Source organism: Emys orbicularis, chromosome 4 (assembly GCF_028017835.1).
Source record: "Emys orbicularis isolate rEmyOrb1 chromosome 4, rEmyOrb1.hap1, whole genome shotgun sequence".
Classification (NCBI taxonomy): Eukaryota; Metazoa; Chordata; order Testudines; family Emydidae; genus Emys; species Emys orbicularis.
In genome coordinates, this window is record NC_088686.1 from 85,409,726 (window position 1) to 85,435,904 (window position 26,179).

Here is a 26,179-nt window from a genome sequence, read left to right on the forward strand (position 1 = left end):
GCGCCAGTGTAATCAGCGTGGCAGTGCTGTGAATCCGCGAGTGTAGCCAAGGCCCAAATCAGAGTGGTAGCATTTTCCACCCACTTTGCACAGGTGTGAATGATGACACGGTGCAAGTAGAACTGCACCTAAAATAGTGTAAACAAGTATTCCTTTTTTAAAGGATCTAAAACATAATTACATTTGTACAGTAAACGATTCTGGTATAATGTATATGCATGACCATGGTGAGCCAGTTGGCCAAATTAACGAGTTACATGGGTTCTACTTCCTACTGGAAACTAATGATTCTCCCATTGAGTGCTGCATACAGTTTGCAACTGTAGAAATGGTGTTGTTGTTCTAAATAAAATCAACATTATCCACCAACATTTTGGAAGTGCAGGTGCTTTGTCCTACTATTTACTATCCAGGTTCACGGTTAGGTTAAAGCAGTATGTTGTGAAATCAAGTAGCAGAATAAACTCTGAGCAACATAATCCTGCTCTTGCTGTGTGAAAGGCCAACACAAAACAAGGGAAACTGACTATGCAGGGAGACACAGAAACTGACTGTGTACAAAGCACTGCCAAATGCACCAATTGAAAATAGAGAAACATTTATTTCTTCTAAATTTGTTCAGTTAGGGTAAACTTTGATGTTACTTGTAACCAAGAAGTAGGTAAAAGAAATTAGGAGCTAGATTCTGATCACAAATGTGGCTGCTTGTCACGATGGTCCAGTGCTACGAAGCTGCTGGAAAACCAACTCAGCTGGCTTCCTGAGGTTCCCCCATCCCTGTTACATGCTTTGTTTGAAGGGTGGGAAGTAGCCAAATAGTAGTAGTTTGTAGGTAAAATTGGGAAGTTTGTCCATTTAATACACCTCCTATACTGCTTCTAATATTTACACCATGGATACAAGGTAAAATAAAAGCATATCCTGTATAACAGCATCCAAATATACTTTTTTCTTCTTACTGACATCACTGCTAGATCTCATTCATGCTCTTAGTTTTTATTGACTGTCATAGCCTTCTCCTATCTCATTTCTCTCTTTGCAAATTACTGCTTCCAAGGTAGCTTTCCTCTCTCATTACTGGCTAGATTTCCTCCTTCTTGGCTTTTGCTCTAAATGTGAAGAAAGAGTAAAAGCCAAGTTTCTTCTTCATATCTTAACTTCCCACAATTCTGCTGCTATGTGCACCTCTGACCTAGTTTCTTCCTACATTTCCTGCTCCATATGCCACTCTGCTACTCATTGGAGCAGGGATGCTGTTTTTCTTCTGTTGCATATTGTAAGCACTGTATATCTCCAGCTTTACATTAAGATTATCTGATTTTACTGCAGTAGGCAGAGTTGCAGCTATTCACAAGTCTGGTGCTCAATACTTTGGCAAACAGTTGCTAAAAATTTATTAGAAAATCCTGTCCTGTCCATGATTGCAAGCTTTTATATGTCATTATTCTGAAGTCCGGTTTCTTCAAACCTGTCAAAGGTATTTGTCTTGAAACATAGCACAACATGAGGTGATTGAAACAAATAGCAGCTAGCCAATAAGAAGATCCAACTGTCTAACTATATCAGCATGAGGTTTTTTGGGGTCGGGCCCTTAATGCCTCATTCTTAGAGTTGCTGGGTGGGTCCATCTGCTTCATTTGCAGCACTGAGTTGCCCTCTGGCTATTGGGGTTGTGGGCATGGTCCTCATGCTCATCCCTAATCTAAATGCTGAAGTATTGAGGCTATTGACAGCTTTATCTTAATACATCATTAAAAAATCTTTCTTCTGCTAGATTTTTTTTTTGGAGAAAATCTGCATCATGCAAACACTTCCCCTCATTAGAATTTGCTGGAATGAGTAGTACCATTTTTAATAGGTTGTTTTTTGTTCCCCTTAGTTGAGGGCTTCCCTTTGTATCTGTCAGCAGCATCACTTTGGTCTGTGACTTAATTTTAAGTTCTTGTTACACTAACATACAGTTTAGTTCTATATGTTAGTTAAGATGATCAGGAAGTAAAGAGTGAACTCTCCATCTTGTGGCTGAAACTTAATCCATTGACCTGTGTATGTAACCTAACCTTCACAGAGACATCCCTGAGCAGATGTATTTTAGACCTTCCCCATAACACCTGTGCAAGAGCAGGGAAAAGTTAACCTGTTAGGGCTTTATTAATTTGTTTTTGAAGTTCTTTGAAATATCCAGATTAAAGATGCTACAGAGTTGCAAAGTATTTTTACAACTGTGGGTTAGTGTAGCCAAATAATTGGATTTTATATCCCAAGACGTAGGTGCACACACTAGAATACAAGTTATAAAAGAATTCCTCAATGTAAAATGAAGAGAACTAAAATCTGACACTGATTAGAAACCTCTGCATCATGAAATGTGACTGCTCCTGCAAGAATCTAACAAGAAATGCCTTCTGGGATTTATTCTGATTGGCTAAAGTGACCTGCAAGTTTTTTCTTTTACTATATGTGAAATGCAATGACTGACCCCTATTAAATTAACACTTTCCTAGCATATCTGTATTGTATAGTATCTAACTGTCTTAGATGCCAATCAAAGCACTGAGACACATATAGTGAGATGGTTTTGGGTGTGGTTTATTCATCATCTTGGCACTGCATCTTGCATGGACTAGACTCCCAAAATCCTGTGCCAACGTCCATGGGACTCAGCCTGGGATGGAATCTCTGGGAGAGATCCTTTCTTCCTGACTAGGAATCTAAGTGATAGTGCCAGTTCTTCTCTGAGTAGTGTCCCTATGGGTGCTCCACTCTAGGTGCACCTGCATCCCTGCACTGCTGATCAGAACTTTGGTAGCAGTGCCCGTTAGACTTGCACATGTGCTGTCTCCCCTCATGCCCCACCACAAGGCTAACCGGCACGTGAGGGCTAATCTCCCTCAGTTCCTTCTCCACCATCCCTGGCTAGAGACGGAGCTACTAGCAGTCCAGTTGCAATTGTTAGCTTCTTTAGCATTCCTAATTGTTGGTCTTAGTTGTGGTTTTCTCTCTTTATTTTCTCTCAAAAATAAAAACAAAAAAAACTTTAAATTTTTCCATGCTTTTTTGTCAGGAACCTGTCCCCGCAATGGGATATGTCTAGCTCACCAGGCTTCAGGAATTGCCTCTCTTGCAAGGAATCCATCCCTGTGGCAGACAACACTCCTGCAGCATATGTTGCTTTGGGGAAGGCCACGTTCTGCAGAAGCATGGTCTCTGTCAACAGCTCAGACCCAGCTCTCGAAAGGACAGGGAGTTAACACAGAAGATCATCTTCATAGAGGCAGCCCTACAACCTTCCCTGGTCAGGAGTCACCCAGAAGGCGCAAGTCTTCCCCACAGCCCTCAACATCCAAGGACTGTGGGTTGAAGAAATCGGTTGTGGACCCCTCATAAATTGTCAAAAAGGAGAGCCATGAGTCCCCAGAGTGAGCCCCGAGCTAGCCATAAAAGATCTCTGGTATGCTCAGTATCGTTGCTACCATCAGCATGGACTTCGGTATCAAGTCCGCTCCTAGGGCGGGAGTCTTCTCTGGTACTCTGCCATGCACCTCCACTTTCTAGTGGAGAATCAGATAGCGAGCCACAGGAGTTTATTTCCCACTCCTCCTCCCATGCTCCTTATGATGCCTACTATCAAGAGGCTCCTCAGGTATACCTTCAGCCTGCCCATCCACCACCATGGTACGGCCAGCCATGGGTGCCACAGCTGGGCTATATCCCACTGCCCCAGTGGCCATACTGGGATCCCTGGGTGACATATTGCCCCCATACTTCTCGGGCTTCCAGCCTCATCCACGAACCTCTGAGACATTCTCCCTCGAATGGGGCATCCAGAACATTGGAATCTCCGGAGGAGATTATGGAGGAACAGGAGGGCAGATTGGAGGAAGAGGTTACTTTGAGAACGAACAAAAAGGGTTGCAGACACACTGCAGATAACCCTGGCAGAAATCAAGGACACTCACCTCAAACTCCTTGACATCTTACACTCTTTCTTGTCCTCCAAAATGACCATCCCCATCAATGAGGTTCTCCTGGACCCCACAAAAACTATAGGGCAAACCCCAGGGTCAGTGACACCTACTTGTAAATGGGCCAATACAAATATTACATCCTACCTAGGGGGAGACAATTTATTTTTTCCCACGCTTCCCCCCCCCAACTCCATCATCATGGATGCTACCACCAAGTGAGATCCACCTTCTACAATAGGGATTAGAAATGCTTGGACCTCTTTGGGAGGAAGGCCTCCGCCACTTCAGTTTCAAATAGCAAATTATCAAGCCTTTACAGCCAAGTATGACTATTAACTATTCGAAATTCAACAGCTTTATTGATTGGGTCCCAGATTCCCAGTGCAACCAGTTCTGAGCTACTGTCCAGGAAGGGCTGCTAGTAGCCAAACCTATGCTCCAGTGAGCCCTCAACGCAGCTGATACAGCGGCTTGGTCCATCTCCACGGCAGTGGTTATGCAACCTTTCAGGCTTCCCTAAAGAGGTGCAGACAACTGTTGAAGACCTTCCCTTTGAAGACACATACATCAATGGGAGGAGCCAGGCTGTCCTCTCTCTGTGCAGAAGCACTAAAATTACAGAACTGGTGCTTCTCCAACATTACACTATCAGCAGCCTACCTTGTAGGCACACACAACTTGATAGTGGATCGTTTCAGTTGCAAGTTCCCACACGACCTGGAATGGGAGATAACCCCAGCAGTACTTCATGACCTATTCAGGTGGTGGGGGACATTGACCACGGACCTGTTTGCCATTTACTTGAACAAGAAATGTGCATGTTAACCCTCCCAGAGCAGGGATGGCGCAACGTTCCTTGGGCGATGCGCTCCTTCTTCTATGGGACAAGGACCTTCTCTGTGACTTTTCTCCATTTCCCCTACTGTCGAAAGTCATATTAAAAAGAGAAGGTGCACACGTCATACCAATTGGTCCCATTTGACTGAGACAGACTTGGGCATGTCACGAACTGTGACAGGTAAGAGTACCACCGATCTCATTCCAATCTACTCCATACCTCCTATCAAAGAATGAAGGATGCACTCTACATCCCAACCCAGGGATTCTCCACCTCAAGACTTGGCTCCTTCTTGGTTCCAGCACATAGAAACCTCCTGCTCAGAAGAGGTATAAGGAAAATCCACAACACATACTTACCTGCAAAAGTGGCCCAGGTTTCAGACTTTGTGCAATTCCCAACAGATTTTCCTGACATCTGCTACTCTGGTCTAGACAGTATTTGGTCCTGCCATGCGGGCGGGGGACTGGACTCGATGACCTCTCAAGGTCCCTTCCAGTCCTTGAATCTATGAATCTCCCCAAAGTCATAGACTATGTGCTGACTCTTAAAAAATCAGGACTATCTAAGTTCACTCAGGGTTCACCTAGCGACCATAGCAGCCTTCCATCGACAAGTGGAGGGATACTCCAGTATTATCACACCCAACCACAAAAAGATCCCTTAGGATTATAATTAATCTTTTCCCCCAACCCTGACATCCCACCCCTACATGAGACCTAAACCTAGTGCTGAAAGGCCTGACTAGACTCTCCTTCAAACCCAGGCTACCTGCTCACTTACATACCTGTCTGTGAAAATGGCCTTCCTGGTGGCAATCACCTCTGCTAGGAGAATAGGGGAAATAGTGACCCTGATGGCACATTCCCCCTACATATTTTTCTTTCAGGACCAGGCCACACTCAGATCACACCCATAGTTCACCCCCAAGGTGACCTCTCCCTTTCACGTGAACCAACTGATCCACCTTCTGACTTTTTACCCCAAGTCTTACCGTGACAATAGGGAGGCTATACTACACACGCTAGACCAGGGGTGGGCAACCTTTTAGAAGTGCGAGTCTTCATTTATTCACTCTAATTTAAGGTTTCGCGTGCCAGTCATACATTTTTACATTTTTAGAAGGTCTCTTTCTATAGGTCTATAATATATAACTATTGTATGTAAAGAAAATTAAGGTTTTTAAAATGTTTAAGAAGCTTCGTTTAAAATTAAATTAAAATGCAGATCTTATCAGTTTAGTGTGATCCTTGCTCTTGCTGAGTTTTCCAATGTCTGGCATGTATTTGGATACTTTAAGCTGCACACAGGCTTCTGAGTGATCAGTTGTTAACCGGCTCCAAGAGGGAGACAGGACAGATTTCATGTGTGTAAATACCTGTTCACACAGGTATGTGGATCCAAATGCTGAAAGTATTGCAAATGCAATTTTCTTCAAACAGTTAAATTTCACTGTCAGGGACATCCAGCAGGTCAGAATAGAGGCCCCATGATCTCTCTTGGTAGTTTCAAGTTCAGTCAGCAGATCTCCAAACTTTGATGCCCACAATTCTGAGCTTTTTAACTGAATGAGTTGCATTTTGAAATCTTCAGTACCCGTCCACTGAAATACAGACAAATCCAAGTCACTTTCATTGAACTTTTCAGGTTTAATTAGAAAATAAAGCATTGGGCCAAATCGCTGGAAATCTTGAAATCTGTCAGAAAATTCTGATTCCAGTTCTTGCATATACATTTCTAATCTCATCATCAAACGCAATGTGCTGTTCCACATGGCGTGACAGTGATGTAAGCAGCAAATCAGGACTTAAAAAACATCCCAGTACAGTGCGCTGGAACAATTCTTAAGGAGGGGGTGCTGAGCTGCGCCCTCTCTTGCCCCTGTCTGCACCCCTCACTGCCCCAAGCTGGGGCCAGTGAGCCACAGCTGCGGGCGGCTGCAGAGCCCCGGGCTGGCGGCCGGGACCCGGGGCCAGCAGCAGGCTGAGCGGGGCTGGCGGATGGAACCCCAGCTGGCAGGGGGCCAGCATCCCGTACCCCAGGCCAGCAGTGGAGCCCCCGGGACTGGTGGCCAGGACCCGGGCAATGTGAGTGCCACTGAAAATCAGCTTGCGTGCTGCCTTTGGCACCTGTGCCATAGGTTGCTTACCCCTGCGCTAGACTTTAGGAAAATCCTGGCCTTTTACCTGAATAGAACAAAGGCTTTTAGGAGGTCTCCTAAGTTTTTTCCCATCTACTACGGAGAGATCTAAGCTGGGTCTCGAACTGCATTAAACCATGTTTTCAGGTTCGCAACATGACACCTCCAGATGGTATTTGCATGCACTCCACGAGGTCAGTCTCCTCATCTGTCACCTTTCTCAAGAATGTCCCTATTTCAGAAATCTGTAGAGCAACAACTTGAGTGTCAGTCCACACCTCCGCAGAACATTATGCAATTACTGGTGTTTCCACCTCTGACATCATCTTCGGCTCCACAGTATTGCCATCTGTAACTGACTCGACTCTGAAGCCCCAGCCCTCCTGTGGGGTTACTGCTTGGGAGTCCCCTCCAGTGGAGTGCCCATAGGGGCATTACACAAGGAAGTTACTCACGTTGTGCAGTAACGATGGTTCGAGATGTGTGTCCCAATGAATGCTCCACTATCCACCCGCCCCCTATGGACTTCTTGTTTATGGCTCTGCGGTAGAGAAGGAACTGAGGGAGGTTATCCCATGTGCACTGGTTCTCCTTGTGGCGAGGCAGGAGGAGAGACAGCACATGTGTGGGCCTAATGGACACTACTACCAAAGTTCTCTGATCAGCAGTGCCAAGTTGCATGTGCACCTACAGTGGAGCACCCATAGGGGGACACATCTTGAAGAACCATCGTTACTGCACAAGGTGAGTAACTTCTTCCCTATTTTGGTTATGGCATATTATCCAGATGAGGTGCAGGATATTCTGTAGCTTTTGCTATCTTCTTAGTGTGGTAGTAGGGTGGCCAACTTTCTGATTGCAGAAAACTGAACACCCTTGCACCACCCCTTCCCTAGTGCTCAGGCCCCACCCCCTCACTCCATCCTATTTTACTCCATCGCTCGCTCTCCCCCACCCTCGCTCACTCGCTCATTTTCACACAGGGCTGGGGCAGGAGGTTTGAGTGTAGGAGGGGGTGAGGGCTCTGGCTGGGCGTGTGGGCTCTGGGGTGGGGCCATAAATTAGGGGTTCAGAGTGTGGGAGGGAGCTCTGGGCAGGAGTTTGGGATGCAGAGGGGGCTCTGGGCTGGAGTCGAGGGGTTTGGAGTGTAGGAGGGGCTCAGGGCTGGGGCAGGGGGTTGGGCTGCAGCAAGGAGTGTGGGGTGCGGGCTCTGGGAGGGAGTTTGGGTGTGGGAGGGGGCTCAGGACTGGGGCAGAGGGTTGGGGCTTGGGAGGGGGTGCAGGGTGCAGGTTCCGGGTGGCGCTTACCTCAGGCGGCTCCCGGAAGTGGCTATCATTCCCCTCCGGCTCCTAGGTGGAGGTGTGGCCAGGTGGCTCCGTGCGCTGTCCTGTCCGCAGGTGCCATTGCTGCAGCTCCCATTGGCCGCGATTCCCAGCCAATGGGAGCTGGGGAGCCGGAGCTCAGGGCGGGGGCAGTGCACGGAGCTCCCTGGCTGCCCCTGAGCCTGGGAATCGGAGGGGGGACATGCCGCCACTTCTGGGATCCACGTGGAGGCAGGGAGCCTGCCTTAGCCCCACTGCGCCACCGACCAGACTTTTAGCGGCCCCGTCAGCAGTGCTGACTAGAGCCGCCAGAATCCCTTTTTGAACCGGTGTTCTGGTCGAAAACCGGATGCTTGGCACCTTGTGTGGCAGGGATCAGTGACTTTTATTTGAATTGGAGAACGTTTTTCTTTAAAATAGTTAATTTTTGTGTGATTTACACCTGTAGCATTTCACTCTATCAACTAATTTCAGTTACATAATTATGCCATTCTTTGCATTCTTGGTAGCAATTTATTTGTATGTGTTTTGTAGTAGTAACTAGCGGCCCAGTCAGAGATGTAGACCCCATTGTGCTAGGCACAGTAATCACTTAGTATCAAAAAGATGATCTCAAGCCCAAAGTGCATTGGTAGTTCAGTTTAAAGTATCAAAATTTGGCTCTAAATCTGATAGGATCTCTTGAGCAGTGATGGACTAAGGCTGGATTGAACAGAGGACAGTTAAGGTCCTCATCCTGCAAATGGGTCCCCAAGCTTTGTAGCTAACCCCCATATCAGAAATGCACAATAGGAATTTGGAATTCAGAGTTTCTGAAGGGTCCTATTTGTGTGTGGGTTTTTTTTTTTTCCCCAGTCTATTACCTTGCCCTTCTTAGGGACAGATGAGCAAGTCTGAGAATCCATGGTATTGGTAAATCCAGGCTGTTTAGCCTTTACATTTTTTTTTCTTTAGCTGATGATGTGATTAAGGCACAGAACTGGACAACAGGAGACCTTGGTTCCATTCATTTCCTGTGTGACTTTGGGCAGTTCTCTTAAGCTATCTGAAGCTCATTCTGGGCCTAGGCTTTATATGCTGCATAAAGTAGCCACAACAAGCCTGGGAAGCATTTTCCCTAGCCCAGGAGCAGTGTAGGATTGACAGTCTACCCTCTCTCATAGCCCCTGGTCTAGAGGCATATCCATACTGCTCAATGCTACAGGGATTCTTGGCTGTGGGACAGCCAATAAGCAGCTCTGGGGAAGCTGCTTCAAGTTAGAGATGCTCTTGGAGCTGATCTAATTTATGCTAGGGGCCATCTTGGCCCCTACAGTAGCCCAGAATCCAGATGTCACAAATGTCTTCCCTTGACTACACCTTCTTTACTGTGCATCTCAGCAAGTGCAGCACAGAATCTGCTTCTGTCTCCTTTTGTTCATCTGTAAAATGGGGATAATACACAGAGTTATTGTTGCTAAATTTATTAATGCTTGGGAAGCTATTGGCTTGGATGGAAGGTATTATAGAAATTCTAAGTAGTATTGATAATTGTAGTCTCTTTCCAAATCCCAACTCTAAAAGGTAATCAGTGAGGTTAAGTTGAAATAGCAGGAATAACTTTCTAATGCACAGAAGCTGATGCATTCATATCAGTGGCAATGTCAAGTTCTGATGTGGCAGTTCTTATTCTGTAAGCTGTTTTAATTCTCCCCCTGAGGGCCTAATAAAATGCATATATTTATAAGTTTATGAATAAGAGTCCAAGCTTATTCTACAGAAAGCTATGCATGGTTTAGATAGTCAAAAAGACCATTCCTGTGCCCACAGGTTTTCTATGCAAATCTGTGATCCAGTGTCCAATCCATTCATTTAACTTTATATATACTCTTGCCCAATTTCCTTTGTATATTTTTTACCTATTGAGTATTTTGTTTTAAATTAGTGGGCTGAATTTTTATCCTCACAGATTTTTTTTAAATCTGTAATTATACCACTTTGTAAGAGTATTTTTTCATTAACAATAATAGCTACGTAAACATTGAAATTTTAAATGAATTCTAAACTGTTAATTATCAAGAATAAATAAGTACTTTTATTTACATTGTGAGTTATTTCATAGATGGTATATCAGGCATACGGAAGTAAAATCCAACTAAGTAATCCATGTGATCCCTCTCCCTTTTTTTAGTTGATGGAGTAGTGATCTTAGCAACACAAAGATCTAGCGTTTAACTGCGGATCTTATCCTAACAATCAGTGGAGACTACTGCAATGGAGTAATTATTAGTACGCAGTTTGGGTTTATGCTGTTTAAATTTAGGTTAGTCTTTGTAAATCTTACTCCTTAGAAGCCGTATGTTGCATTGCTAAAATATTTATAAATATATCCAAAATGGAATTATGCAACAGCTAAGCATTCATTTTGTTGTGAATGCCTACGTCCCACTTCCTATTTGTAGTGTTTTCAAAAAGGTAATCTTCAACTTTCCGGTTGTTTGTTCTTCCTCTGTAAGGATGTTTGCACTGACTTTCATTGGTATCCATAGAAATTTTCCATGAATAAAACCTTTGAAAAGCTGTAATGGTTAAAGAATATTTGTCATCTGCATAGAATTCGATAAAGTAGCTGGGTTGCATGTTAATGTTTTTTCCCCTTGTACAAAGAAAATCTATTTTATTTCAGTGTAATTATAATGGAGGGGGAGTGGAAAATAATTGGTGCTTGCATCTCATCCTTTTCAAACTGGAATATGGGTCATGTTCAGAAATGCCGTTTAGTGGCAGTTTGTCTAAATTTTTAATGTAGGTATGGTGTGAAGCTTGCTTATTGTTAGATGCGCGCACACACACATATTGACTGACTCTGGACAGCATTGCAGAAGACAAGCAAACAAATATAAAAAAGCATAGAATGTATCTGAACATTGAGATTCAAGCTATGCAAGTTTAAAAGCTAAGCACACTTAATCAGTAGCTCCCATTTCTTTCAGGATTTTCCCTTCACAAGTTCTAGCTGTTGAAATGCTGATATGAAGTATCTTTCCATGAATGATTCCCCTCCTCCTGTTCCAAATATATATATTGTCCCCTCTTAGCCTGCGCTGCTTCTCCTTCCTTCAGTCCTGTGTTTGCTTGTTCATAAATGCAATGATTACAAAAGCAGAGTAACGTCTGAGAGACTGTGGTGGTGGTGTTCACATGACTAATACTGTGAAAGATAGCAAGATTTTTTTTTTTTTTGAGCAGCTCCAGTCTACGCACAGTTGGTTCCCAGCTGACAGACAGAATGTGGGGTGGGCTTTGTCACCAGAACGCTGGGTACTGCATGCCCAGCTATGCTTGCAATTACACGGTGCCCAGAAACCTGCTGCTTATGTCAGGGTGCAGGCAGTTTAAACACATAGAAACTGGGTAGTTTTTTCCCTCTTTCTTCCTAGAAAAGGTTATGTAATGAGGGGATTGCTGCTAAAGTAAGAGAAAATGAAGTCTTTGTTAAATGCCTTAACAAAGAAAGAAGGTAAGCAATGAACTCAGAAAATTTGATGTTTGAGAACTGATATTTTCTTGTGTACCTTTAATATGATCTGCTTACTTATTGTATACTTAATCAGTTCTTGCCATTTCTTTTTTCAAAATTCTTGTCTGTCAGAGCATCCATTTAGGCAACTAATTATTAGATCTAGTTGGTACCTGACTTATTCATTTTAGTTTTTTCTTAAACTTAGGTAGATATAGAAAATGTTCTATTTTCTAAGAAATCCATCTGAAGATGTATAAGCGATTTCCTTGGTGAATATTATCACTGTAAGCTCCTTAATTGCCCTCTCATAAGTATGGATTGTTAGGTATAAAATTCTGAGAGCTGGAAGGAAAGTATTATTTAATTCTTAGGTTTGATATAAAGGTACAATAATTACTTGATTTGAAACTTAAAAGCATGGAATTTGTTGAGATGTTTTCATGTCATTTTATAATATTTGTTTCTCCAAACAACCTTTGCAATAAGAATTTATAAGATCTGTAAAATAATTAACTAACAATAAAAATTAGTCCAACAGAGTTTAAAGCATGTGCATTTGTTTCATTATTTTGTGGTGTAGTTATTTTTTATTGTGAAAATAATATAAATATTGCCATGTAAGAGGCAGCTAAGAAAATATCCACCCACTTACAGTTTGCAGATTGCCGGGGAAAAAACAGTTGGTTGGAATATTAATCATTTTGGGCATGAAAGAGGTTATTTTTAACTCTTTCTGCATAGATATGTGCCTAAAAAAATCCTAATTGTGGTTTTGATAATTTTCCCTTTATTACCTTCACAAAGAAAATGTTAGTCTTTAATTCAAAAAGTAAAGACTAATTTTACTTGCAGCTATCTCTTTAAGAATATAAAATTGGTATCAAACCAAATGTTAATTCCAAAATGATTATTAAAATCCTCTGCACTTGAAGTATTCAGTGGGCAAAGATAAATTTACATGAAACCTGGGAAATATATAAATGTTTTTTTATTTGGAGTGGTATGCACAGTTTTCATTCTTCTCAAACTTGTCAATGTAAATGTGCTCAGAAATACTCATCCCATTCTGTCAATTAGTCCTCTGATATCTCTGCAATATGCAGAACTATTAAACCCCTTCCCCCCAAACCTTTCAACTTTTTTACAATAAATCTTCTGTAGATAGATTCTAATTTTTCATGAGCTTAACTACGAGCATTCAAAATCTTAGTGTGGAGTCTCCATCCTGTCCATTTTGTGAACTAACAAATAATTCTAAGGGCCACATCTGGCCCTCTTTGAAGCCAAATGCAAAACTCCTATTGACTTCAATTGGAGATATATGTATATATAAATGCTATAAATAGGCAAGCCTGTACCTATTGTATCCACATCATTTTGTGTAATCTTTATTAAAAGAAAATATTTTACCTTATTTTATCCCATAAGATCTTACACACAATCTGCCTCTCTTCAGTGACATTGTTAGTAAGAAGTATGCTAAATGTCCCAAGCATAGCTATGTACAAACTGTACATCCATATCCCACACTACATGTAGCATGGCAAGACAACAGTCCCAGAAAGTATTCTAAAGTAGCAATGAATAAAAATTGGGGGGGAAAAGGACCTTTTTTGCAGTGGATTCAGACACACTCACTATGGAAGATTGTGTTGTGAATTTTCTTTAAAAAGTTTGGGTTGGCCGTGTGCTGAGTCTTTTAGAACATTGTGTCATACATTCGAAAGCACCTAAGTTGAGTTAGGAACACAAGTTCCATTGATTATCTTCTAATTGCAATTTTTTTTTATTTTTATAAATGGGCTTTATGATATACTTGAAAAATCCTCCGCTCTCCGAGGTTCTGTAGATTTTTGCCATTTCCATCATAAACTTAGCACTCTCTTAAGTCTCATCCTTCTTAACAGCCTTGTTGGTAAAGATAACTATTATTTAATTTTTGCTTCAAATAAAATACAGTAGAATTTAATATCAATTTTAAATCCTGTTCTCTCTATGTATCTTTTTTGTTAATATTTATAAGAGAAAGTTTAATCTAAATGAGAGTTTCAACTACCTGGAATTTTGACTGTTTGCTATGCATTTTATGATCCTCTTCAGAATCACTTGTCAGTTAAGAATTCTGGTGAAAATTATTTGAGGAACTTCATTCTTTCAGCTGCAGTTACAATTGGTTAAAATATTCTTCTATTCCTGTCCTAAAATTGTGTGAAACATTTCTCTGTGATCTTAAGCACTTGTTGTGTTTCACACCAGAGATGGCTGCATATTAGGGGAGGATGAAGTGATTTATGTGTATATTAATATATATATTTAATGTGTGCGTTTTTATGGTGTGACATATTTGTTCTATTTTATATAATCTTATGCTTTTAAAGTTTTGGTTGAGTACTTAGTTATCTTTCAAGATGAATGACATTGTATACATGCAAAATATTATCTGGGGTTTCTTTCCTAACTGAAATATTGTATAATTTTTGAAAATTACAATCTACATAGTCTTCTAAATTATTACAAGCTGCCTTTTGTTAGTGATATCATTATTATTACTTTGCAGATTTAGGTTTGTGAACTCTGGATTCAATCCTACAAACCCTCTGAGTCCCACTGAAGTTAATGGGATTCTTTCGCATAAATAAGGACTAAAATAAATAAGGGTTTTCAGGATTGGACCTCTATTAGTTTATGAAATTAGTAGGAAAAACCATCAAATCTAGGGTGTGTATAAGAAGCCTTTTATTAGAAAAGTCTCTTTAAACTTTACTTGAGGCTAAAGAACCCATTACTTTGAGAAATGGAGAGTCTTGGGGCATAGTGTTTACTAATATAAATTGTCCCATAATTGCAGTGCTCTGCTAGTAGCATTTGCAGGATCAGGTCCTTGAGTTGTATTTTTTTTCTGCTAAAAATAATTAGTTAAATGATTTATTGCTATGTTTAGATATGTCTTGGTATATTCTCCCATGGATGCTTGTGGGAGCTGAAGTGAGCATATTACCTCAGGATACTGCACTCTCTGCTCTATATACAATAATAGATGCAATAGAAATGCCTAGATTAGAAAAACAGACACCTAGGGATTATGTCAGTGTAAGAGTTCTAACAGAAGAAGAATCTGTCCTGAATTTTTAACCTAGCAGATGGAGATAAGGTGACCGCTAACATTAAAGATTTCCAGGCTACTCCTGAACTGACAATGGAACCAAATTCTCTCTCTCAGTTTAGGTCTCTATAGGAAAAAGGAACCCAAAAGAAACAGCATGAAGGAAGAAGTTTCTGTGGATCTGTTCAAGTCCATGAACTTGTGTTAGGCTTCAAAGAAAGCTTGAGAGAGCGAGAGCAAATAGTGTTGATGAAAGCTTGGCAAAAACCAGATGTTTGCCATTACTATTTATTTGTCATTGATGTTTCCAGTATTGTGGGGCTTAAGTACGTATTACAACCAGTAAGTCAAAGTATGTTGCATATGAAAGTGGTTTTCAGTTTTAATTACATTTTAAATATAATTCTGTTATTTAGCTTGATTAGATAATCAGCGAAGATAGTTTTTCTCTCTTACTCTAAGCACCTGAAAAAGGTGCCATATGTTGTTGAATCTTTTTAAGGAGTGATAAATATGCATAAATGATAAAATCAGATGTGATTACTATAATTGTTTTTCCCCTCCCCCTCTTAATACAGTGCCATTTAGAGAGGCCCCTACCTATTCAAACAGGAGGCGAAGGCCCCAAAGCACCTTGGCAGCACCTCGTGTCTTACTTCGTTCCAACAGCGATAACAATCTGAACATCAACAACATTCCTGACTGGTCAGCTTCATCTTCTGCTTCTTCACACCGCAGCCTTTCACCTCACCTACTTCAACAGATGCAGAATAATCCTAATGGAACTGTAAAAACTGTTGGGAGCTATACCCCATCATCTCGGAGTCGGTCGCCATCATTAAACAGGGTAGGAGAGGATGCAAAAAGACAGCAACATAGGCACATCAGGTGATCTTTTTCAATATTCCTACAGCATGAAATATACCATTTTATTGACACACTGACCACAATATTCATTAGTACAGATTTATTATAAATGTCCATCTTGGGCCCAGGGTAGATGTGAACATTTGAAGAAAATCATATGCATTGGAGCAATGTCCAAAAGCTAAACTTGTCAACACCTCTAACCATTGCTTTCAGATACTCTTATCCACTCCATCCCTTTCCTCACAAAGTCTGCGTAAATAGGTAAACCTAGCAGTATGATCTGAAGCTTACCAAAATATGCTTTGGTATCCTCCACCACGCCCCTCCTATTTCAAGCAGGGTGTTAGTAGAGCTGGAGATACATTTTGAAAGTGTCTGAAAAATTAACATTCTGATTTTTTTTTCAATTCCAAATGACCTTTTGTTTTGAATTTTGATTTTATTTTTAAAAGGTTAAACTCAAAAACAAAATGAAACGTTTCATCCAAAACAAACATTGTTTTACTTTTTCGATTTACCAAAAAGTTTGAAATTTGAAATTTTTGTTTCCAGTTGACCCAAAACAATTTTTTGTTTTCTGTGTTTTGGTTCAGCCAATGAATTGAAAAATCAGTTATTCACACAGCTCTAGATGCAAGTAGCTTGAGAGTCTTGTATGGTTGTAACAGCTCTAATAAATCATGGGGAAAGAGAGACTCTCTGAGTTAGTAGGGACCAAACTATCTCTTATGGCTGTAGTCTGCTTACTCTACAGTTGGGCGAGGGGTACTGTTGTCCATCAGGTTGTTGATGGAACCTGAGTCAATTGCTTTCTTCCATCCTCCTTCCCAGAAAGCATTCAAGGCCAGTTAGAGGCAACATACCCAACTCCACAGCCTCTTGAAGTCCCACTTCCCCTGATCTGGAACTGAGCAGTATGCAAGAAGGAAGAAAAAGTGGAGGACTATGGAATTCCTGTGGGCTGGTTAGGGGGGTTGGTGGGGGCGGAGCTGGGGAGGGGCAGCAGCTGGAGGCTGTGGTGGTAGGGAACAAGCATCTTCTGTTCCTACTTTCTGCAGGGCCCTAACACTTGAGGATTTTGCTGCTTTATTTTTTCCCCCTTGACTAGTGAGTGTGACCCAGTGGGTGCCCCCATCAACCAACTTATGGGCTGTGCCCACTGGATGAGAAGTCTTGCTTCATTGGAGAAAGGTGGATGCTGGCATACATTTTAATAGAACAAAATTGATAGATTAGGTGTGAATGCTTTATCTTTTAAAGAATGTCAGTACACTCCAAAATGTGGCCCTATAAAGGGATAATTGCAGCTTAAGTTAGGGGGAGAGTGAGAGACTCAAATAGAGTTTAAATACAAATAAACTTAATTCTATTGTCATTCAAAATAATGGGCTTTCTCTGTCATATTTCCTGATCTCAATATGAAAAAAGGAAACAAATATTGTCAAGTAGCAGTGTTGGCTACTGTTGGGTGTCACTTTGATATTATGTATAATAGATTTATATCTAAATTTGTAGTAACTTCAGCCAAATTCTCTTTTGCTTTAATGATCATTTTCCTATTACTTTCTTCCCTTACTTTGCTCCTTTTTTTTTTTTTCTTCTCCTCCCCCCCTTCACTTATGGGCACCCAGCTAACACATGTTTTCTGATAGTGGCATCAGCAATACTACCAGAGTTGTCTAATGTTGCAATCTACAAAATTCACAACACTTCTGTTTAAATCACATATGGCATTGACCACTGCACGAGATCGGATTCTGAACTTCATAGGCCAGTGGTCTGATCCAATATAGCAAAGTGTTCCAATGTTGTATATTGTAGTAACTGTGCAAAGTCATTCAATTATTACCTTTGGCCTCACTCCTGCATAGAGAACCTCGTGGGCAGATCCTTTTATCTATCTGGAGACTACAGTAGGATTCTGCATAGATGCAGAGGTCCACCTGTTAAATGGTCTTTGCAGGCCAGGGACCCTCCTATTTGTTCCTTCCAGTTAGAGGGAATGTGTTTTGCTTTCTCCAAAGGACAATCTAGCTAAAAGCTATTTAAAAACTTGGCTTCTAATTAGAATATACAATGTTACTAGAATAATATCTCTAGGTTCCTGGAACATAATTTGTTGATTTATGGAGCTGGGCAAATAATGCAAAAACTTTCTGTGAATATTAATTCATTTTTTAAAATGAATTTGCTTTGTCTGCTCTCATCCCTCTTCTGTGCTCACTGTCTGTGAATGCTTGAGTGAGTTTCACCAGCATAAATGTTAACGGAAGCCAATTTCATGCTGGAAAATTTGTGGAAACCAAATGCTAAGTCCTCCATGTGCAAGTATTTGTACTGAAACTACTTGCACACTTACCCAAACATAGAGTAGAAACGGTGCCATGTGGTATAACATATGAATATACATCCCAGGCGCCCCCAGTGCATCTGCTGGTGGTCCACAGAAAGCTGGCTGGTCACATGGTGCTAGCTCTTATTTCCAGCTTCTAAATTTGTTGAAGACCACTGAAACACTTTCCTAATGTTCTGTGCAACTGTAACGCCAACAGACCCCAGTCGTCGGTGGGTGGGATTGAACCGGGGACCTCTGGAGCTTAGTGCATGAGCCTCTACCGCATGAGCCTCTACCACATGAGCTAAAAGCTAACTGGGGCTTAGCTAAGGCTGTAGAGCAGATACATTAATTGCTTTCTCTCTGTCTCTCACTAAGTGGTCTCGGTGCCACTAGATGGGACAGAACATCACACCCGGAAAGTGTGTGGGTTATACAACCAGTGCTGTAGTTACCACTGAGATGTTGTGCAGTCATGAATGGGGGAATGCATAGGACTCCTTCCACCAATTCTCTTCCTTGAAGTGTCACCAAGCCTTTACTTTGAGATTGACGGGTAATCTTTGTTCTCTCCCCTTACTATTTGCTAGTGGTTCACATAAAACTGTCCCTCACTTTAGTCCAAAAAGCCCCAGTCAATTCAACAAAAGTTTTTTGTGGCTTCCTGCAACCTAAACCAAAGAAAGCAAAAAGGAATGAAAGTGAGTAGCTTGCTCCAGCCAGTCCCCAATAAACATACATTTTCCATAAATCAATCTTTCTGTCGCTCCATGGTGAGCACCTCCTGCTCGTGAGTGAGCTTTTTGAAGAGTTCTTCCATTTCTCAGGAACAGCTTTCATCTCCCCATTCTCTTAAAGCCACACCTGTTTACAGTTCTGATTAAACCCAGCTGCTCCACTTTCTTCCTCTTCTTGGATCTACATTAACCCCTTCCTCTCCCTCTGGATGCAAGGGTTTGTACATCCCATCAATGAGGGGAGGATGCCTGTGATCATGATTGGAATCGGAAGTATTCACAAGAAAATCAGTCTATTAAAATGAAGGGGGGGAAAAAAGGCCTTACTCTGTTCCCCCCAAAAGAAGGGAGGTTGAATCTTTTGATAGGTATGACATAAGAGGCTAGGATGTGACTATATGTACAATTGTCCTGACCTATTTCATCCATCTGGTATTTTTCTTCTTGAAATACTAACCAGCCTTCACGATTAAACTGGGATTTATTGGAATGGAAGATGCCAGCTAAGATTAAAGGAAGCAGCATCTGTAGTACTTGGTCCTAGCAACAGGGTTAAAGGAGATCCACTCTCTCAGTAGGAAAGGGGACTCTTAAATCAAAGAAGTGGTGATGGTTTATATCCTAACCCATAAGGTTTGGAGGATTTATACTCTACCAGATTAGATATCTTCTATACCAGGGATCGGCAACTTTTGGCACGTGGCCCACCAGGGTAAGCACTCTGGCGGGCCAGGCCGGTTTGTTTACCTGCCGCGTCCGCAGGTTCAGCCGATCACGGCTCCCACTGGCTGTGGTTCGCCGCTCCAGGCCAATGAGGGCTGAGGGAAGCCATGGCCAGAACATCCCTCGGCCTGCGCCACTTCCCATGCCATCCCATGCCAATGGGGGTTGAGTGTATAAGAATACCTGATTTGTATATATTGCAGTGCTGTAACTTGCACAGGGTGGCTGATCTGATCAGGACAGGGTGGCAAACCTGCTTAGTCCAGGGAATTAGGAGGTCTGTATAGGCCTAGGACACTCATTATATAAGCATAGAGATTAGTGGAGATTAATAGAATGAGATGGCTAGTGAGACCTAGGGTTACCACTACCTCTTTCACTTTCAGCAGCTGCCACCGCCTAGTGAGCTTTCACCAACAGACCTCCAGCCTGCATAGCCCCTTGAAACATGCAGTGGAGTCTGTTGTTATTGGCACCAGTCCTTGGCTCTAAAAGAAAAGAAGGAAAAATAAATCTAGAAAATGATCAAGTCTGAGATCAAAGGCTCCTGATAATGTACTGCAGTGAAATTGATTTGGGTGGATGGGGCAAAGCCTTCCTTATTCAGATGTTCCACTATGTTAAACTTCTTCCAAACTTCCCTTGTTTACTTTTTAGCAACAGCTTTGTTGACACAGTCTTCATTCTTTCCCAGTGGATTATTTCCCCCCCCCCCCCCTTTTTGTTAAAGACTGTAAATCATCATTGATATTTGTTTACCTCATACATTAGAATGCCTACTTTCACTTTGTCGTCTTTACACCAAAAATATATTTGTGAAAGCTCACCTTGTTCCCCTTAGGCTGAGCTAGCCAGTGAAGTTTTCTGAATTATCTATATGTGCTAGCTCAGGCAAAAATCCTGCTTGCTCTCCCTTGCCATAATGGTGTTTTTTGTTTAAAAGGATATCTTACTCACCAAATAAGCCAAATAAAAACACCCATCCTTCTCATCCCAAGCAATTACGCAAGTATTAACTCATTCTGTTTTTTTTTCCCCTGCCCTTATCTTTCCCCTGAAAACACTGATTATTTCTGTGTATTCTTGTTTCCTTTGCATATATTCTATTTTCAGCATTTCCATGTAAGGCTTCTTGTTCCTTGCATTTATCCTTAGCAGTGGAACTGTAGCATCTTGCACCTTTTTTATGATGCCTTTTAAGATTCTTCCACCCACACTTGAATTTTACCATTTCCTCCCTGGCACCAGACATCGTTTCTTAACTATTGTAATATTTGATTTCCTGAAAGGAAATGCCTTTGTGGTGATGTGAGCTAGCCTCAAGCTTCTCTATTTTCCACCCTTTATCAATGAATTCTTCCTTATTCAAAACAAATAGATAAGTGTTCATATTTTGATCATTGATAAGAAACTTCCTCTGAAATTATACTGTATCAAAGACATGATGCATCTTTGGGTACATTCAGAGTTGTGGTTCAGGCCCATGAATGTTACTATAGAACTATTGTGAACACACCAATTCACAGCAGTAATTGTAGATTTTAGTGGTCTAAAGTGTTCTACTTATTTCTTTTGCAGCATTATGATGTGCATATATATATATAGTGTGTGTGTGTAAATTAAATTAGCTGAAGGGCTGGAAACTGCCTGGTTGTCTCAGTTATTGTCTTTTCACATTTTGTTTTAACAAAACTGTCATTAGTTGACCTTTTCCACTTCAAAGATTATCTAAAAAATAGGGTGTCCAGACTAACAAACTAGTTTTGTTTTTCCAGTAATACTGCCTTTTTGCAAACTGCATACTTATTGCATATTCTCACCACTAAATATGTTCTGTTGTGTCATGAGAACAGAACAATATTAATGTCAATTTTAAATGATAAACTAATGCTGTTTCATTGCAATCCCCAGTGCCAGTTATAATCCCAGTGCCAACAAGGATGCTATCGCTGCCTTGGATTATCAGGGTCCAAAACGCAAACTTTACAGTGCTGTACCTGGAAGACTTTTTATTGTCGTCAAGCCATATCAACCTCAAGGAGAAGGAGAGATTCATCTGCACAAAGGGGACAGGGTGAAAGGTTAGTCTTTTCTCCATTAGTTCCTGAGTAACCATAGCATTTTTTTCTGATTATACACAGATCTTGTTTTTAAAGCCCTACATTATCTCATCTATAATAGAATAATCTATTTTGTTTAGCTCATATGTTAATAGATCTATTATTTTTACTCCAGTATTTCTTTACACCAGATTTTGCTAATAATTTGTGGACTTAGTTATATTTTCTAACCAAAATGTATTCAACTACCATTTTTGTTATAAACAATTTATGCAGTGGGTGCCATTGAAACTTAAAAGTACCTGCAGTAACAATGGTATCTTCCTATACTTAGAGTAAGAGGCACAGAACTGCAGTTATTGTAGAGGGGCAAATGTTGAGTTTTAAGGATGTTGTAAGATGGCGGGCTATCTCACCAACCCAGGAAGGAAGGAATGCTGTGTCTGAGTCTGATTCAGACCTTACATCAGGGCACAGTTTATTGGTTTAAACAAAAAACTTGTAACACAAAAGTAAAGCAATTCCCTTGCCCAGCATGGGCTGCAGTTCCCAGAGGCTTTTTCCTTTGTCTCTCTCTGAGTCTCTGGAAGGAGGATATACTGGGTCATGTGACACTTAAATTTTTTCTGGCTGTTCTACCATGACATGAGGGGGGAGGGGCACTTTAAATAGTGCTGGGGGGGGGGAGGTGAAGAGGGAAATACCTTTTCAGGTAAAAGGGAAATTAATGGCTACTAGTTTGCTTGAAAGCCAAGAACACAATCCAAGTCAGGATCTAACTTAGGTTATGTCTACACTGCCCTGCAGTTCACACTGCGGGGCTGCAAACAGCCATGCGCACAAAAGTGCTTTGCTGTAAGTACCCTGTGTGGACACTGCGGGCGCAAACTAAAAGGTTCCTAGAAGAGGACTATGTTAATGAGACTAGTAACCCTTCAGTTCGCATCTGCAGTGTCCACAGGGAAGCTACAGAACAGCACTTTGGTGTGCACTGTTGTTTGCAGCCCCGTAGTCTGAACTGCAGGGCAGTGTAGGCATAGTCTTAGTCAGGGCCGGCTCTAGGCACCAGCAAACCAAGCACGTGCTTGGGGCGGCACGTTTTCAGGGGCGGCATTTTGGCCATCTTTGTTGCTGCTGCTGCTGCTGCTGCTGCTTCGGACAGCAAAAGCCTAGAGCCGGCTCTGGCAGCAGCAGCGCGGGGGCCTGTGGTTCGCGCCATGGAGGAGCAGCGCCTGCACCTTGTGGCTGGGCCGGGCAGGCTCCGAGCGGGGAACACTCGGGCTGGGGGCCACCCCGCGGGGCACACGAGCCGCCTTCAGGTGCCGCCCCCCAGCGCCACAGCCGGGGCTGGGCGAAGCAGCCCGAGCCGCCCAGTGACTGCGGCAGGGCGGCCAGAAGCAGCAGCAGCGGGGCCATAGAGGGCGGGGCACTGCCATGCAGGGCCCGCATCCCGCTCTCCGGGGCGCCGCTCCCTCTGGGGCTATCCTGCCCCGGCTCCTCAGCCCCCTGCTGGGGTGGTCCCCTGGCTCTGCCCTCCTGGGTCCCTGGGCTGAGGCGCGGCCCGGGAGCCCCGCTGCTTACCCCAACCCTGCCAGCGCCAGACCGGCTGGAGGTGAGGGGGGAGCGGGCAGAGCAGCACTGGTGGGGGGAAGCCCAGGGTTGGGGTGGCAGGGGGTGTGGGTGGGGGAGGGCACTGGTGGGGGTGAGAGCCCAGGGCTGGGGTGGGGGGCAGCCAAAAATTTTTTTGCTTGGGGCAGCAAAAAACCTAGAGCCGGCCCTGGTCTTAGTGTTACTTTTCAAGACAGCAGATGCATCCCAGATGTGACATGCTCCGTTTGTGGAGATGAAGGGCTGCATTGATGCCATTGTTCTTGCCCTCCTGGACAGTAGTATAGTGCCAGATTGGTGAAGTTGGTAGAGGTTAAAATGTGGGTAGAATGGTAGGAAACCACACACACCTTTCCCATCTGGCCCACAGATAAAAACTTGCATCACTGTGTAGGTTGTCAGTAGTACTTATCTACATGATCATTTTAGCTGATCTATGTTTGATTCCCCCACCTCTCTGATTGATTATTAACCATTAATCACTGAGACATGGGGGCAGATTCTCTGTATCATTCTATTGTAGAACCTCAAAGATAAGAACACCAGAGTTATGGATGGAGGCACCAAATTTGGGATTTCCCTGGAGTTGCTAGACCCCCTTTTTGCCCCAAGCCCCCATCCCGCCCCTTCCCACCCATATTCCGCCCCACCCCCACCTCTTCATGTCCCTGGTCCTCCCCCTCCCCCTCAGCACCTCCTGTATGGTGCTGAACAGCTGATCACAGCAGGCACTGGGAGGGCGGGGGAGGAGCTCATCTGCAAGGCCTGCTGGTGGGTGGGAGGCGCTGGGGGCAGAGGGAGGAGCTGATTCATGGGGCTGCCAGTGGATGCTGAGCACCCACTATCTTTTTCCTGTGAGTGCTTCAGCCCTCCCCGCCCTGCGGCTTCAGCCCCAATCTCCTGCTCTGCCCCCCATGGCTGAAGTCCGTAACCTTTTCTTTAGTGTTACGGAACATTTCAGAGTTACAGACGTCCTCCATTCCCAAGGTATCTGTAACTCTGAGGTTCTACTGTAATCCCTTTCGTTTTAGGGCAAAGGGAGTGGATACAGCCTCCAAATCTCCTACTAGAGATACTCTGGCATGGGGGAGTTCCCCATGGCCAACAACACAAGGGGCATATTAGGAAAGGACATTTTAAAGTGTCTATGTGGGGTGTGAGGAGTACCTGAGGACAATGCACTCCAGCTATCCCCAACTGCCAAACAGTCTTTTGGGCCATGGTCTCATGATCCTTTGTGGCTTAAAATAGAGAAACCTCAGGACATTTAGAGTGCACCCCCCCCCAAATGATTATGAATATTTGATCTTAATAAAGTGATTAGTGTAGCATTTCCTTCTTGTTCTGATTATTAATCATGATGGAAATACTGGAGAGCGTAAATCAGGTTGTTCTTCGAGTGCTTGTTCATGTCCATTCAAATCAGGTGTGTGCATGTGCACATTGGCCGGAAGATTTTTCCCCTAGCAGCATCCGTTGGGCTGGCCTGGGTGCCCCCTGTAGTCGTGCCCTCATGGTGCCTAATATATAGCACTGCCGACCCGCCACCCCTTCAGTTCCTTCTTACCGCCAGGAACGGTGGCTGGAACTTCCCTTAGCTCTTGCTCAGCAAGTTTATTCTTTATCTGGTTGTATATGGTAAGTCGTTAGTGTTGTTAGAGTTATTAGAGTCTTAATTTAGAGTTTGTTGCCCCCCCACTCCAGTTCCCAGAGCTGTGGTATGCTGCGGTCCCTGGGTTTCAAAAACTGTGTGGCCTGCGCCAAGCACATGCCGAAGAGTGACCCACACTCATCGGGTCTACAGTGCCTGGGGGAGACCAATCAGAAAGATCGTTGTAAGACGCGAGTTCCATCTGAGAACTCTTAAGGAAAGGGAATAGTGGCTCAAGGTGATCCTCATGGAGGCAGCTCTATGCCCCCATTCCGACCTGGGCTTGGGAGACCCGACCCCTACTGCGTAGTCCTCAACGTGGAGTGCCCTGGCGCTGTTGGTGAGCTCAGCGCCGAGAAAGGACTCTTCTCGAGACGCTCAGCACCAACATGGCTCCTCACGGGGCCTGTCTGATAATAGGCACCGTTCCTACTCACTGGTGCCTCAAAAGAAGAAGAAGCCGGACGATCATTCTCCTCTGGCCAAGCCCCGGGATGTGCAATCCCAGGCGGGCATCTCCTCGGGATCCCCTGCTGGGGCCACGTCGACTCCTGCTCAAGTGCGGCAGTCGAATCCAGCCCTGCCTCGATCACCGGTGCCTACACAGCAGCTGCAGGTCCTGTCGATCCGGAAGTGTACCAGGCTGCTCGGGACCTCCTCCATCTTACGGTACCGTTCTCGCCTGCCAGGGAGAAACCCTCAGCACTGGCAGATCCACGTCCTCCGGTGCATTCGAAGGGGAAGCTAGCTATGATGTCAAGACGCTCCTCCTCGCCATGTACCTCGGCACCTACCCACTCGGACAGAGAGTCTACCCGCTTCCCGAGCTCTCGACGTTCGAGACACAGAGGATCAGCTCCTCCGTGGTCTTCAGTGTCTGAGACCTCGGTGTCAGAGTCCGACTCTTATCGCTCTGGAAGGAGCAGAAGTCACAGATCGAAGTCCGGTAGAGACAGGAGAGAGCCCCAGGCATGGCCTCTGCAGTGGCAGAACCCGGGTCAGTGGCCCTTCTGGACCCCCTGAGCTTTTCACCAGGGCCAGGCAGGAACCCAAGGTCCATGCTCTGCGACATCTTCCATAGCCTCCGTGCCACCTTCTGCTGTGCATCTGCCCTTGGCGCCTACGGTCCCAATGCCTCTGGCTTTGGCTCCAGCTCCGTCGTCGATTCTGGCATTGTGCTCGGATCGGACCTTGGCATTGCCCTTCACGGCGTTGACGCACCCATCTCCCACGCCTGCACCTTTGTCGATGTTGACCTCAATGCAGGCACCGAGCCCCACACTTCTGGTGGCTCCTATGAGCGCGCTGATGCATCTCCCTCC

The 26,179-nt window shown here is 43.6% G+C and overlaps 1 protein-coding gene across 1 annotated transcript in view; it reads left to right on the top strand.

Annotated features, from left to right (window-relative positions):
- SHANK2 (SH3 and multiple ankyrin repeat domains 2) overlaps nt 1-26,179 on the top strand; it is a 569,301-nt gene that overhangs the window by 174,717 nt on the left and 368,405 nt on the right. Inside the window, exons 10-11 of the mRNA XM_065403513.1 lie at nt 15,452-15,761; nt 21,450-21,619. Of these exons, the coding sequence (XP_065259585.1) occupies nt 15,452-15,761; nt 21,450-21,619 (480 nt within the window). The remainder of the gene's footprint in view (nt 1-15,451; nt 15,762-21,449; nt 21,620-26,179) is intronic.